A 17,302-nucleotide genomic window follows, 5' to 3' on the forward strand; every position below is an offset into this window, starting at 1 on the left:
TATATTGTGTAACATCCCTCTCAAGAATATTTCACTCATATCGAGACGTTGGTTAGGGTTGAGTAGAAACAAAATTGGATGCAGTCATCATACTTGTGAATGGAATACGTTGTGTAGAGGAGAAGAATTGCAAATTGGATTAGAGAAAGCAGTAACTATATATATATGTGATAGTGTTATTTGATGTTGATTTTAATTTCTTTCAGATGTCATTGAAAGTTATGAAATAACTTTCAATAATATATAACTATTTTAAAAAAAAATACCCAATTAAGTCCGCTTAAAATAATAATAAGTAAACATGCCAGAATAAACCAATAGAAAATACCAGTTCATCTTATTAATTACCACTACAACCCCGTTACATATATATAATCCAAAAGTATATAACAGTGATTAAAAATCCGTAAATTATACTCCCTAACCCCTAATATTGCTGGTAAAAATTACACCCCTGTTACATGTATATGTCAGTATTAATACCAGTCAGTACATAATAGCTGGTAAAAGTTACACCCCTGTTATATATGTCAGTATTAATACCAGTCAGTACATAATAGCTGGTATTAAAAGTTACACCCCTGTTACATGTATATGTCAGTATTAATACCAGTCAGTACATAATAGCTGGTAAAAGTTACACTTTGTGGATGCAACTCCTCAGAAACCGCTCAACAGATTTGTTCATATTTTGTAGGATTGTTAGTCACCATGTGTAGTTGATCATATTATGCCGCCATTTTGATTCGACAATTTTTACAGAAGTTATGGGACTTTGTTGAATTTGTACATGCTATAGGATCACTTTGTGGATGCAACTCCTCAGAAACCGCTTAATGGATTTTGTTCATATTTTGTGGGATTGTTAGTCACCATTGTCACCATGTGTAGTTTATCACATTACGCCGTCATTTTGATTCAACAAATTTTACAGGAGTTATGGGACTTTTGTGCTTCAGCCTTTTTTTGTGGCGGTGGGGGACATGGCTAGCTAGGTGTAGCAATATCTTGTCATCTTGGAAATCTAATAGGAAAACATTAATGGTAAAATCAGATCAAGCATCAGACTAAATATTTACTGAAAATTCGTGGCTAGTACATATTATAAAGGAAAAGCTTGAAATATGACAAAAGACAGGGTAAAACTCCCAAAGAATTTTGTGGGGCAATCCATGACATCACATATCAGAAATCTTGCATGATCAAAAATATGCACCGACATACATAATTCCATTCAGGAACATTGTAATGATAACTTTAGGGTGAGTAGGATATCTCCGAATAGCCAATCTTATCGCTGGTTTTGATGTTGTGAATTATTGAGAACAGCCAATCTTATTGCTGGTTTTGATGTTGTGAATTATTGAGCCTTTGCTGAATGTTGGGAATAACTTGAGATTGTAGTTGCTGAATGTTGGGAATAACTTGGGATTGTAGTTGCTGAATGTTGGGAATAACTTGGGATTGTAGTTGCTGAATGTTGGGAATAACTTGGGATTGTAGTTGCTGAATGTTGGGAATAACTTGGGATTGTAGTTGCTGAATGTTGGGAATAACTTGGGATTGTAGCTGGAAATATTCTGGACTCTCTCAGGCAAATCAAAAGACTAATGTAAGAGACCAAGCATAAACAACAAAACTTACAACAATTTTTCCAATCAGGCTACTTCATGTGTTATCCATAATTACATTATAACAGTCAGTACCTGGCTACTTCATGTGTTATCTATAATTACATTATAACAGTCAGTACCTGGCTACTTCATGTGTTATCCATAATTACATTATAACAGTCAGTACCTGGCTACTTCATGTGTTATCTATAATTACATTATAACAGTCAGTACCTGGCTACTTCATGTGTTATCTATAATTACATTATAACAGTCAGTACCTGGCTACTTCATGTGTTATCCAATATTACATTATAACAGTCAGTACCTGGCTACTTCATGTGTTATCTATAATTACATTATAACAGCCAGTACCTGGATATATGGAACTGCTGCTGTTGGATGTTGCACCCCTGTCTCTTGGAGTAGAAGATGCGGAGGGCAACTTCATTGTTATTATTCCACGAAACTGTACCGTACCATGCAGGAAAGAGCAGGTAAAATACTGTACCATACCATGCAGGAAAGAGAAGGTAAAAAACTGTACCGTACCATACAGGAAAGAACAGGTAAAAAAAAAACTGTACCGTACCATGCAGGAAAGAGAAGGTAAAAAATTGTACTGTACCATGCAGGAAAGAGCAGGTAAAAAAAACTGTACCGTACCATGCAGGAAAGAGAAGGTAAAAAACTGTACCGTACCATGCAGGAAAGAGAAGGTAAAAAACTGTACTGTACCATGCAGGAAAGAGAAGGTAAAAAACTGCACTGTGCCATGCAGGAAAGAGAAGGTAAAAAACTGTACCGTACCATGCAGGAAAGAGCAGGTAAACAAGAGGCCCATGGGCCACATCGCTCACCTGAGTCACCTTGGCCCATCTGAATACTTTCCATAAATATTTGCATGTAAAACCTTGGTCCCTATTATGGCCCCAACCTACCCCTGGAAGCCATGATTTTTGCAAACTTGAATCTACACTATGTCAGAAAGCTTTCATGTAAATTTCAACTTCTTTGGTCCAATGGTTCTTGGGAAGAAGATTTTTAAAGATTTTCCCTATATTTGAATGTAAAAATTTTGATCCCCCCTTGTGGCCCCAACCTACCCCGGGGGCCATGATTTGAACAAACTTAAATCTGCACTATGTTTGGAAGCTAATGTAAATATCAGCTTTTCTGGCTCCGTGGTTCTCGAGAAGAAGATTTTTCCTTTATATTTGTATGTAAAACTTTGATCCCCTATTGTGGCCCCATCCAACCCCCGGGAGCCATGATTTTAACAATTAAACTTAAATCTGCACTATGTCAGGAAGCTTTCACGTCAATTTCAGCTCTTCTGACCCAGTGGTTCTTAAATTGAGAAGAAGATTTTTGAATGACCCCACCCTATTTTTGCATTTTTGTGATTATTTCCCCTTTGAAAGGGACACGGCCCTTCATTTGAACGCACTTGAAAGTCCTTCACTTAAGGTAGCTACTGATAGCTAGCCCCCCAAAAACCACTCATTGAATTTTTTTCAATTTTATTTATTATAATATTTGGACTTTATCCTAAAACATATTAAAAAATCAACAAAAGTAATCAGGTTAATTTGTTAGGAAAGCGAGATTGAAATCTCCTCTTTTGCAGCCCCAAAAGGCAAAACATGCCAAAATCGAGCAGATTAACATAGAAGCCAATAAAATTTTTGCTGACACCAGAAATATTGTTTGTCATATAAAGTTATGTAAATTAAACACAAACAGATAAAAAATCAACATTAATTAGAAATTCAAAATGCATCTAAGGAAAACATTGGGATGATTCGACTTGGCAATTGGCCAAATTTACCCTTAATATGGCGTTTTTCAAACACTATCAGGCATAAATTTTCTGACAACAAAAAAATTCTGCTCATAAAATTTCTGATTTTATTTCATTTTTACAATCAGTCAAGTAGTATCTAAAATATTGAATAAAAAAAAATATACCAAATGAGGTTTAATCTGAAACTATGTCGGATTTTGTAACCCTACCCCCTCCCTTCCAGAAATGAATTTTAAGAGATACAGTCAGCAGAGATAAACTATTGACCTTAAATGATTAAGCATCCCCAAATTACCACTTTGAGCATTCAACATCACAATACTAGAAGTTTCTATGAGCCATATAAGAATGATCTATAGTGTGTGCTATTGCAGTTGACCTTTTTGCACTCACAATGATTGCCTAAATATTTAGTTATTTTTCATACAATTTCTTGTAATAATTACTGGACACAATATATTACCTATACACATTTTTTGATAAAAATTGATATCACTATATACAGTATAATACACCAAATATGTTTAAATAACCATTTCATATTTCAATAAATAATTAATATCAATGGAAAGAGACCCATGGACTGCCCATGGATCACTAAGTCCATCTGATTCATCTTGCCCTCACAGATGGGTATGTTTTTCATAAGTTTAAGAGTCCTTAAATTGTAGTTTCACAATGAACCAAAAACTCATTATTGGATAACTGAAAATGCATGTATATTGCATTAACTAACTGTAATATTCCCCAGGTGAAGGTCTATGTTCACTGTATGTAGAAAGGGGGAGGGGGGGATGAATTAGTTCCATTATGAAACTTTGCTAAAAATTTGATGTACATTAATGTATCAATGATGTATGCTTCAACTAAATTCTGAATTACAAGGAAAATTCAAACAAATTGATTGAAGTTATAAAATTGGTATTCTACCATGTGCACATTTTTTACTAATATATCTGAGAAAGAATAATCAACAGTGAAATTTCCTTTACATCTATGCAATATTATTGTCTTTCAAATGGCATGTACATGTAATACACGAGTACATGTACTTGTTTTCCCTCAAATTCACAATTTAGTTTAAAGTATGTTGTACAACATCCACTGCTCTGAGCTCATAAGTCAATTAATGTTTTTCATCCAAGTCCTAAATTTTGCAGTAGTTCTTTAATCTTCGGAACTTGATCAAACATTTTTAAATTTGTGAAGTTGTGGGGGTCCAGGGGATATGTCATCATCACTGTAAATGGAGTACCTGTTCAAAATATAGATAAATATATTTAAATATAGCAAAAAAGATGAATATCTGATATACTCAGAATTGTCTTTACAAATGCTGTCTGATGTTTATCTAAAGAAAATATAGTACCTCTCTTGCTGTTAAACTTGTTGACTCGAAACCCACTTCAACCTGCACTGGTCCTATCTAACCTCCATTGCATGGTCCTCAGGCTGATGCCTAGAAAAAAGATCATCAAAATTGATATTTGCACAGTTACATGTAGGTCTTATACCATTGAGTAATTAGACTGCGTCAGACAATGTGAATTTTAAAATTGTGTCTCAACACATATTCAGTGAAAATTTAAATACTGATGTTTCAAAGTTATAAATTGCAATATGAGATGACATATATGTTTTCATAAACTGCCATTGACTCATCATATCTGTTTTATTTATAAAATGTGGGTCAAGAGAAGGACATACGTGTAGTATACATATCTTACTTATACATACAATGCATACAATCATTAATTTGCCTATGAGAGGGCATATGCATACTAAGTCTTGTGATTAATTTTTAAAAGGTTTTGCCAACCTACATGTTTGTGTGAAACATGAAAGCTCAGGTTTGAAATATTTCTTAGGTCACTGAAATTTCAAAGTAATAGTATATGTATACTATAATTCAACACATGCCCCCCCCTTCCACTTTCTATCCAGTTCTCCCATCCCCCTAGATAGTAGATCTATACAGATATTTGTTTTTCATCACTTCAAGGTATGTTATTTTCGTGACTGTTATTTTCATAACGATATTTTCGTAATAAAAAAGTTGTGAGAGCCCATATGTTTAAAAATGTGGTATACATATACATGCTGCCCGTTTACATTTACATTTACAGGTGGGAGTTATATTTTAAGCACACATGGAATACATATATACATACAAAATAATACATCTACTGTATGTTGTGTGTTTAAACTTACAGATGTTATTATAAATCGCGTTGTGAAATAGCAGAGGAAATGTGAGTTGAACTTTTGAATACAAATTTATGGCATTTTTTTCACTCACCATTTGATGTCACCTATAAAGATTTCATGTGGTGTAACACGGAGCAGAAAATTATGTGTTCTGTTGTCTACATATTTATACCAATATAACTGAACAGTTGTCTACATATCTATACCAATACAACTGAACTGTTGTCTACATATTTATACCAATATAACTGAACAGTTTATGTGTTCTGTTGTCTACATATTTATACCAATACAACTGAACAGTTTATGTGTTCTGTTGTCTACATATTTATACCAATACAACTGAACAGTTTATGTGTTCTGTTGTCTACATATTTATACCAATACAACTGAACAGTTTATGTGTTCTGTTGTCTACATATCTATACCAATACAACTGAACAGTTTATGTGTTCTGTTGTCTACATATCTATACCAATACAACTGAACAGTTTATGTGTTCTGTTGTCTACATATTTATACCAATACAACTGAACAGTTTATGTGTTCTGTTGTCTACATATTTATACCAATACAACTGAACTGTTGTCTACATATTTATACCAATATAACTGAACAGTTTATGTGTTCTGTTGTCTACATATCTATACCAATACAACTGAACAGTTTATGTGTTCTGTTGTCTACATATTTATACCAATACAACTGAACTGTTGTCTACATATTTATACCAATACAACTGAACAGTTTATGTGTTCTGTTGTCTACATATTTATACCAATACAACTGAACAGTTTATGTGTTCTGTTGTCTACATATTTATACCAATACAACTGAACTGTTGTCTACATATTTATACCAATACAACTGAACAGTTTATGTGTTCTGTTGTCTACATATTTATACCAATACAACTGAACTGTTGTCTACATATCTATACCAATACAACTGAACAGTTTATGTGTTCTGTTGTCTACATATTTATACCAATACAACTGAACAGTTTATGTGTTCTGTTGTCTACATATTTATACCAATATAACTGAACAGTTTATGTGTTCTGTTGTTTACATATCTATACCAATATAACTGAACAGTTTATGTGTTCTGTTGTCTACATATTTATACCAATACAACTGAACTGTTGTCTACATATTTATACCAATATAACTGAACAGTTTATGTGTTCTGTTGTCTACATATTTATACCAATACAACTGAACAGTTTATGTGTTCTGTTGTCTGCATATTTATACCAATATAACTGAACAGTTTTTAAATGGATCGTGAATATGATTTTGCTTTCTAGGTCTTCACATGTATTGATGACCGCCAGTCTTGTGTGGATGTGAGGGTGTATGAAGGCTGTCTTAAGAAGGCGAGCCACAACAACTTCCTGGGACAGTTGCAAGTCGTATGTAAAACTCAAAATTAAAATGATTGCATGGCCTGTATTTCTCAAAATAAACTTAAGTCAAAATTGGACTGCTCAAATTAAAGAAAACTCAAACTTAAGTTTGAGATTTTTTAGAGAAATTTAAGCCAGGTTGTTGTCTTTATTTCTCCTCTCTCTATTGTCTCCTCAAGTTAGTTTTGTGTGAGCAAAATCAGTTAGCTCACCCGAGACAAAGGACTTCAGAATCTTAAGAACCACAAGTGTGCGATTTGTCTGTTGTGGGCTAGCATCCTGTTGTAGTATAGAATGAAGATTGATCATAGAGAGACACTCGAGGCTAAGGATGAGACCACAATAAGGGTTTAAAGTTTCACCTGTCAGGAACACATTGATATTGTTTGTTAAAATATTCTCCTCAAGAAACACAAAGGCATAATTTTCACTTACACTGCAGAGAAAAGTGGGGTCACAAGAGGGTTTTAAATTATAAATGGAAATTTCAAATGCTCAAATGAGCAATAATCCCCATGGACCTCTTGTTTTAAAATTCTATAGAATTATTGAATCAATCAAAAAATTTAACTATGGAAAAATGACTGAACATTCATTGGTCAGATGAATTCAAACAGGTCAATTTCTTCACTTGGTGAAAGGTTGATGCAAAAAAAGGGAGCATAAAACAGCATGTATGTGCAGATTAATTAAAACAGCATGTAAGTGCAGATTAATTAAATTAAAGGGAAAGGCAGCCCCAAATTTTTTTTACATGATAAATGATAGGATTAATTATTTGATAAAAATTTGTCATACTATTCTGTTGATATACGGCCTAGATATAAGCGTCAGTACTAATTTGAAAACGTTAAAAATTGAAATTCCCGCCATCTACAGAGGCAGCCATGATGTGGAACTCTTTTGTATTCAAGATCACAAAAATCAATAATTTTGATGTCACACCACCTGTTCCGGTTTTTGATGAGATAGATGTGCATGTGGTAGATTTTACGAATAAAGAGGTTGATGCCTTTCTGTCAAGCATTTGATTACACTAATGCGAAGGGGAGATGTGAGAAAAGTTGGGTTGTTTTTCAAAATTCCTGACTCAACCAAGTCATCTGAAAAGAAAAGACTGTAAACTGTGGATCCATTATTTGGGTAATGACAAGTTTGAGTGAGGTTCGAGACATTTGTATGAAGAAATGTACTGTCTGCTTGGTTTGCGACTCAACTGAACGTCTTCTTTTCTTAATTTCTTCTTGTGAAAGAATGGGCACAAATCTATACAGCTCCAAACTTAACTGTTAATGACTTGTCATGTTCACAATGTTACTGTTGAAATAAACTGGAACCGACGGTGTGACGTCATGAATTAAACTTTAATGACTGCTCTCTTAGCAGGGGGTAATTTAATATATACGATTGATTTAATCGTTAAGCAAGGATTTTTGTTGTTAAAGACTATCATTTACGATATCAGTAAGTAATACTTTATTCATAAAAGCAACAATGTGGTTAGGGTTGCCTTTCCCTTTAACATGTAAGTGCAGATTAATTAAAACAGCATGTAAGTGCAGATTAATCATAATCATAGTTTGCAGAGAGAAATTTCAAGCTATGCTGAACTGATATATGATTATGAATTTTTACAGATTTATATTTCTTCTTTGAAATTCTTGCATGGTTTTGATGGAAAAATTTTGTCCATATTTGAAGAAAAATATCTTGCCTTGCTGCCCTGGGAAATCATGGATTCAAGTTACCATTGACATTGACGCCAACAGCATCACAACAGTCACAATAAAGGACGTCAGGTCACATCGCACCGAGTCTTGTGAGTATTTAGTGACATCACATTGCACCGAGTCTTGTGAGTATTTAGTGACATCAGGTCACACCGAGTCTTGTGAGTATTTATAGTGACATCACATCGCACCGAGTCTTGTGAGTATTTAGTGACATCACATTGCACCGAGTCTCGTGAGTATTTAGTGACATCAAGTCACACCGAGTCTTGTGAGTATTTAGTGACATCAGGTCACACCGAGTCTTGTGAGTGCTAAGAACCAACCTCTCACTGTGTGTGTGATTGCATGCAAGGGGGGGGGGGGGGGGGGGCTTGTAGTTTGTGTGTGGAAGGGTTGTGTGTGGAGGGGGGGGGGGGCTTGTAGTTTGTGTGTGGAAACGGGGGCTTGTAGTTTGTGTGTGGAAGGGTTGTGTGTGTGTTGGGGGGGGGGTCTTCTAATTTGTGTGTGGAGGGGGGCTTGTAGTTTTTGTGTGGAGGGGGGCTTGTAGTTTGTGTGTGGAGGGGGGCTTCTAGGTTGTTGGGGGGGGGGGGCTTGTGTGTGGAGGAGGAGGACTTGTAATTTGTGTGTGGAGGGGGGGGGGGCTTGTAGTTTGTGTGTTGAGGGGGGACTTGTAGTTTGTGTGTGGAGGGGGGGGGGCTTGTAGTTTGTGTGTTGAGGGGGACTTGTAGTTTGTGTGTGGTGGGGGAGGGGGCTTGTAGTTTGTGTGTTGAGGGGGGACTTGTAGTTTGTGTGTTGAGGGGGGACTTGTAGTTTGTGTGTGGAGGGAGGGGGGCTTGTAGTTTGTGTGTTGAGGGGGGACTTGTAGTTTGTGTGTGGAGGGGGAGGGAGCTTGTAGTTTGTGTGTTGAGGGGGACTTGTAGTTTGTGTGTGGTGGGGGAGGGGGCTTGTAGTTTGTGTGTTGAGGGGGGACTTGTAGTTTGTGTGTTGAGGGGGGACTTGTAGTTTGTGTGTGGAGGGAGGGGGGCTTGTAGTTTGTGTGTTGAGGGGGGACTTGTAGTTTGTGTGTGGAGGGGGAGGGGGCTTGTAGTTTGTGTGTTGAGGGGGGACTTGTAGTTTGTGTGTGGAGGGGGAGGGGGCTTGTAGTTTGTGTTTGGAGGGGGGGGGGCTTCTAGTTTGTGTGTGGAAGGTAGCTTGCAGTTTGTGTGTGGAGGTTGGCTTGCAGTTTGTGTGTGGAGTGAGGAGGGTCTTGTAGTTTGTGTGTAGAGGGTGACTTTTAGTTTGTGTGTGGACGGTGGCTTTTAGTTTGTGTGTGGAGGGTGGCTTGTAGCTTGTGTGTGGAGGGTGGCTGTAGTTTGTGTGTGGAGGGGGGGGGGGCTTGTAGTTTGTGTGTAGATGGGAGGGGGATTTTTAGTTTGTGTGTGGAAGGGGGGGGGATTAGTTTGTGTGTGGAGGGGGGAGCTTATAGTTTGTGTGTGGAGGGGGGAGCTTATAGTTTGTGTGTGGAGGGGGGAGCTTATAGTTTGTGTGTGGAGGGGGGGGGCTTATAGTGCTAATCGTGTCTGTCATCAGTCCCCCTCCCTCTGTCTTTTCGAATTGACTAAACAAAAAATGCCTGCAGCAAACGTTTTGATGAGAGCACCAGATTTTTGTTTAACGTTTTATACGACCTTGATGTAACATTTCTATATTTGATAATTAGCTTGGATAGATTCCATTGAAGTATCCCAGTTTATTCCTTGATAGTTTGTTGATAAAAGAAACTGGGAAACTTCATGGGAACGTTTTGTCTCTTTACTGCCACAATACTGAGTGGCAACTATTAATTTTTGGTTCACTCTGAATTTAAGAAGGATGATATTGAATAGATTAATGACATTCATTCATTGAAATTTTTTATTTTCACAGTTAAGATAGACCATGACAAGAATCGATTGAGTTCTGAGAGCATTGAACAAATGATCCATGAATCGGACAAAGAGAGGCAGAACACAGACAACAAGGTCAGTCATGGTCTGTTGATTACAGACAGCCAGGTCAGTCACGGTCTATTGATTACAGACAGCCAGGTCTGTCAGTCTGTTGGTTACAGACAGACAGCCAGGTCAGTCACGGTCTATTGATTATAGACAGCCAGGTCAGTCACGGTCTATTGATTATAGACAGCCAGGTCTGTCAGTCTGTTGGTTACAGACAGACAGCCAGGTCAGTCACGGTCTATTGATTATAGACAGCCAGGTCTGTCAGTCTGTTGGTTACAGACAGCCAGGTCAGTCATGGTCTGTTGATTACATATGGCGGAGTTGGTAAAAAACATGTGTAAGAAGTGGAAAATATCTATTGACCAAATAATTATTGTCAGATTCAGAATGAACACACTCTGTATATTGCAATTCTTTTGTTCTATGTACAATTTCATTTTAGTTTTTAAATTTAAAAGTAGATGTTCATTCATTATGGTGAACTAAATAAATATTTAATGTTTATTTTGAATTTAGGCCTATGTACATAGGTACATAGCTGCAATTTTTTTTTTTTTAGGGAGTGGGCTACAACTCCTTAGGATCTCCGTAATGGTGCAAATGCGGGAGTGATTCACTCCCGCAACATTTGCGCTCATTCTAAACATTTCCTGACTTTCTTTATGTAAATAAAATGATATTCTATGTTTCTTAGTCAATATATAAATTTACAACCTGCAACTTAAAATTTGTGAGGCTCTATTCTACCGTTTTCAACAATTTCGATAACTTCCAATTTCTCGATTCATATTCGTGCGCCATGTTTGATGTTCTGAAGTTTCAACTTCCGGTTGTCAAGTCATTTGCATATGCCGTATAAGGTAGTATTTACATCAATGGACAAGTATGGAGGCGAAAGCTATTTCGTCGGTATTGAAAAGGTTTGAATTTAATATCAAGTTAAAAACCGAACAGCAGAGTGTAAATTCTTTCTGCAACAATATGATTTTTCTTTCTTTGTCGAAGTGGCTCGAGTAACTACATTTTTGCGCTGATTGTCAATGTTTAGGCTTTTCATTAGATTCACCTACGAGATCTTGTGATAACAAGCATGGCGGAGCAGACGAAGAATTTTGCATGCTGTACATTATATTTAATGAAAAACACCTTTATTAGACATGCCCGAGCACAAAGTTGGTACTCCTTTTGGTGTAAACAACATTTGGGACTAATACACAGAGTTTATTATCGGTTATTCATAAAATTATTTTGCACCATTATGGAGATCCTATGGAATTGTAGCCCTATCCCGAAAACGTCAGAATAAAAAAAATTGGATAGGGCTACATTATTGCAGCTAATGGATACATAGAAATACACACACATATATACATACAAATATACATTCATAGATATATATTAAATACGGTCCTATATACATACACACATTATATGTATTATAAACTGTGGACCGTGGGGATCCGGGTTAGAATAGGTCCTCAGTACCCCTTGCTTGTCGTAGAAGGCAACTAAATGGGGCGGTCCTTTGGATGAGACCGCAAAAATTGAGGTCCCGTGTCACAGCAGATGTGGCACAATAAAAATCCCTCCCTGCTCAAAGGCCATAAGCGTCGAGCATAGGCCTAAATTTTGCAGCCCTTCACCGACAGTGGTGACATCTCCAGATGAGTGAAATATTCTCGAGAGGGACATTAAACAATATTCAATCAATGGAATATATTATATCTTTGTAGTTATTACCAAGGACTCCCAAACTTCCAGCATTACCAACTGGATATACAGAGAAATGTGAGTGTATGATTACAGATTACAATTATTTTGAATCATGGAGAATAACTGTAGAATATTGTTTTAGGTCACCTGAATCACTCAGGAATAACTGTAGTACATTGTGTTTGGTCATCTGAATCACTCAGGAATAACTGTAGTACATTGTATTAGGTCATCTGAATCACTCAGGAATAACTGTAGTAGATTGTTTTAGGCCATCTGAATCACTCAGGAATGACTGTAGAATATTGTTTCAGGTCATCTGAATCACTCAGGAATAACTGTAGTACATTGTATTAGGTCATCTGAATCACTCAGGAATAACTGTAGTAGATTGTTTTAGGCCATCTGAATCACTCAGGAATGACTGTAGTACATTGTTTTAGATCATCTGAATCACCCAGGAATAACTGTAGTAGATTGTTTTAGGCCATCTGAATCACTCAGGAATGACTGTAGTACATTGTTTTAGATCATCTGAATCACCCAGGAATAACTGTAGTGCATTGTTTTAGGTCATCTGAATCACTCAGGAATATCTGTAGTGCATTGTTTTAGGTCACCTGAATCACTCAGGAATATCTGTAGTGCATTGTTTTAGGTCATCTGAATCACTCAGGAATAACTATAGTAGATTGTGTTTGGTCATTTGAATCACTCAGGAATGACTGTAGAATATTGTTTCAGGTCATCTGAATCACTCAGGAATAACTGTAGTATATTGTTTTAGGTCATCTGAATCACTCAGGAATATCTGTAGTGCATTGTTTTAGGTCATCTGAATCACTCAGGAAGAACTGTAGTACATTGTGTTTGGTCATCTGAATCACTCAGGAATAACTGTAGTACATTGTTTTAGGTCATCTGAATCACTCGAGAATAACTAGTACATTGTTTTAGGTCATCTGAATCACTCAGGAATAACTGTAGTATATTGTTTTAGGTCACCTGAATCACTCTGAAATAACTGTAGAGCATTGTTTTAGGTCACCTGAATCACTCAGGAATATCTTTAGTGCATTGTTTTAGGTCACCTGAATCACTCAGGAATAACTGTAGAGCATTGTTTTAGGTCACCTGAATCACTCAGGAATAACTGTAGTACATTATTTTAGGTCACCTGAATCACTCAGGAATAACTATAGTACATTGTTTTAGATCATCTGAATCACCCAGGAATAACTGTAGTGCCTTGTTTTAGGTCATCTGAATCACTCAGGAATAACTGTAGTAGATTGTTTTAGGCCATCTGAATCACTCAAGAATAACTGTAGTACATTGTGTTTGGTCATCTGAATCACTCAGGAATAACTGTAGTATATTGTTTTAGGTCACCTGAATCATTCAGGAATAACTGTAGTGCATTGTTTTAGGTCACCTGAATCACTCAGGAATAACTGTAGTGCATTGATTTAGGTCTCTCAGATGGCCTATCGCTAACTGTTTGTTGTTGTGCATCATTCTTTGTGTGTCATACTTTAGTCATAAGCGTTTGGACATTTTCAGCTTTTTCTCTGGAATAGCTGAACAAATTTCAATCAATATTAGCTTACATAACATCTATGGGTCAAGGGGAGTTAAAATTGTGAATTTCATAGTCCCCCATGAGGGTGTGTGGCCAAAATCATTATAATTAATGTAATCTTCAAAATCTTGGGTGATTTCTTTTGATTTTTGGGTCAAAAAGTCGAAGGTCAAGGATACTGAACACTGAATACAGTGATTGCTCTATACGCCCAAAATCATCATATTTCATATTAGGCACTTTCCATGGAATAAGGAGGACCCATTTTATTTTGGGGTCAAAAGATCAGCACATATACTTAAGGAAAATGGGCTGTGATATAGGAAAATTGTTTCAGGGCCCTAAGTAATTTCACTTGAAATCACTTAAGTTCAATCCCAAACTGCCATGGGATGAGGAAAAGCTATATCTACTTCCAGGTAAAAAGTTTAAAAATAAACAAATTTGACTATTGAAACAGGAAATCTGTCTTGAGATCACAAGTGGTTCCCCTTACACCTTGGTTTACAACAGGAGCACAACACGTCCTCCTCCATTCTCTGTCTTGATCTCATCTCAGTTGTGCTCTGTAGCATTGAACTAGGACAGTGTTAATTATGTTCCCCAAACAAAGTTTGGGAACATATTGGTTTTACTCTGTTTCTTATTAACGTCTTCTGTCTCCTGCGGAAGACCTTACTATTATTGTTCGCGTTCTTCTTCTTCATTATTAAGGTCTTCCGTCTCCAACGGAAGACCTTCTAGTGATTCTACTGTTTATTAAGGTCTTCCGTTACCAACGGAAGACCTTCTAGTGATTCTACTGTTTATTATTAAGGTCTTCCGTTTCCAACGGAAGACCTTCTAGTGATTCTACTGTTTATTAGGGTCTTCCGTCTTCAGCGGAAGACCCTTCTATTATTCTATTGTTGATTTTTCACTTTTCTTATTATTATTATTATTATTCTTTTTTTTTCTCCTTACCGATTTTTGTGCAGAAGATTTCTCGGAGATGGCTGGATCGATTTGCTTCAAATTTTCAGGATTGATGCGTTGCCATTTGAAGTTTGTACCGCCGTTTCAATTTTTGAAAAATCACGTCCGGTTGGAAGTTATCCCCCTTTTATCGATTTTCAGATGACCATTTTGTCCAGACAAAAACTCAAAAACGATAAAAGCTAGAGTGCTGAAATTTTCAGTGATGTTAGACGACATGTTGTAGTTGTGCACCTGGGTTTTCAAAATTTCCGGAAGCGCCTAGTATGGAAGCTCGGTAGGGGTCGAAAATGGAGTTTAAAAAAGTGTCCAATTTTTTTCCACGTTTTAAATCAGAACTTTTTACTCGTAAATATTTTGTTTAGATATATATAACAAAAGTTGTACAGTTTATTGAGATCTTTCGTGTCATATCAAGAAATAGGCCCATGGGCCTCATGGCTCGCCTGAACCATTGAATTTCTGTAACAATGATTAACTTTTTTCTCACGAAACTTTTGGTAAGACATGTAGAATAAAAGTTGTTCAGTTTTGCAAGATCTAAATAAAGATATCTTAAAAAAGGCTTCCGGGCGTCATGGCTCGCCTGAACAGTCGAATTTGTATCGCAATTAATAACATTGATAACGTTTTTCTCGAGAAACTTTTGATAAGACATGTAGAACAAAAGTTGTTCAGTTTCGCAAGCGTTAACTAACGATGTTAAGAAATAGGCCTGCTGGTCTCATGGCTCGCCTGAACAGTTGGATTATTGTTGCAATCTATAACATTTTTGTCAAGAAACTTTTAATAAGACATCTAGAACAAAAGTTGTTCAGTTTTGCAAGATCTTTCGAACAACATCATGAAAAAGGCGAACGGGCCTCATGGCTCGCCTGAACAGTTTGATCAGTGTCACAATTACTAACTTTTTTCTCGAGAATCTTTTGATAAGACATGTAGAACAAAAGTTGTTCAGTTTTGCAAGATCTTTCAAACGATATCAAGAAAAAGGCCCATGGACCTTAAGACTCACCTTAACAGGTATAAATGTCGCATAACTTTATACTCGTAAATATTTTGTTTAGATATATATAACAAAAGTTGTACAGTTTATTGAGATCTTTCGTGCCGTATCAAGAAATGGGCCAATGGGCCTCATGGCTCGCCTGTACCATTGAGTTTCGGTTACAATGATTAACTTTTTCCTCACCAAACTTTGATGAAACACGTAGAGTAAAAGTTGTTCAGTTTTGCAAGATCTATCTAATGATATCAAAAAATAGGCCTACGGGCGTCATGGCTCGCCTGAACAGTCGAATTTGTATCACAGTTAATAACATTAATAACTTTTTTCTCGAGAAACTTTTATAAGACATGTAGAACAAAAGTTGTTCAGATTCGCAAGCGTTAATTAACGATGTGAAGAATAAGGCCTGTGGGTCTCATGGCTCACCTGAACAGTTGGGTTATTGTTGCAATCTATAACATTTTAGTCAAGAAACTTTAAATGAGACATCTAGAGCAAAAGTTGTTCAGTTTTGCAAGATGTTTCAAACAACATCATGAAAAAGGCGAACGGGCCTCATGGCTCGCCTGAACAGTTTGATTAGTGTCACAATCAATAACTTTTTTCTCGAAAAACTTTTGATAAGACATGTAGAACAAAAGTTGTTCAGTTTTGCAAGATTTTTCAAACGATATCAAGAAAAAGGCCCACGGGCCTTATGACTCGCCTTAACAGTCTGATAAATGTCGCAATCAATAACTTTTTTCTCAAGAAAATTTTAATAGGACATGTAGAACAAAATTTGTTCAGTTTTGCGAGATATATCTAGAATGATATAAAAAAAAAAAAATAGGCCTCCGAGCGACATGACTCACCTGATCAGTCTCGAATTTGTATCGCAGTAAATAACATTATTAACTTTTTTGTCGAAAAAAAGGCTGATCCCTTTAATTAGTGGCCGAGAGCGGCAGAGATTCTTTAATTTATAGCACTTAAATGATCAATATTTGTAAAACATTACCGAAGCTAAATTGTACGTCTAGACAATATATTTGTATCATTATTTATGAATGAAAATCTCAGTCAAATTCTTATCTCATCACATCTAAAATTGGACGGAAGACCCACTCGTTGCTCGCAACGAGATCGCATATAGTTATTATTATTCTTTTTTTTTCTCCTTACCGATTTTTGTGCAGAAGATTTCTCGGAGATGGCTGGATCGATTTGCTTCAAATTTTCAGAATTCATGCGTTGCCATTTGAAGTTTGTACCGCCGTTTCAATTTTTGAAAAA

General features: G+C 36.4%; 1 protein-coding gene across 6 annotated transcripts in view; it reads left to right on the forward strand.

The window, feature by feature from the left end:
• LOC125677683 (protein mono-ADP-ribosyltransferase PARP4-like) overlaps positions 1–17,302 on the forward strand; it is a 162,474-nt gene that overhangs the window by 110,412 nt on the left and 34,760 nt on the right. For all 6 annotated transcript variants that reach the window (XM_056159644.1, XM_056159648.1, XM_056159645.1 and 3 more), the window contains 5 exons: positions 1,982–2,110; positions 6,938–7,042; positions 8,738–8,855; positions 10,675–10,769; positions 12,482–12,536. In XM_056159644.1, the coding sequence (XP_056015619.1) occupies positions 1,982–2,110; positions 6,938–7,042; positions 8,738–8,855; positions 10,675–10,769; positions 12,482–12,536 (502 nt within the window). The remainder of the gene's footprint in view (positions 1–1,981; positions 2,111–6,937; positions 7,043–8,737; positions 8,856–10,674; positions 10,770–12,481; positions 12,537–17,302) is intronic.

The sequence above is a fragment of the Ostrea edulis genome, chromosome 3 (assembly GCF_947568905.1).
Source record: "Ostrea edulis chromosome 3, xbOstEdul1.1, whole genome shotgun sequence".
NCBI classification, from domain to species: Eukaryota; Metazoa; Mollusca; class Bivalvia; order Ostreida; family Ostreidae; genus Ostrea; species Ostrea edulis.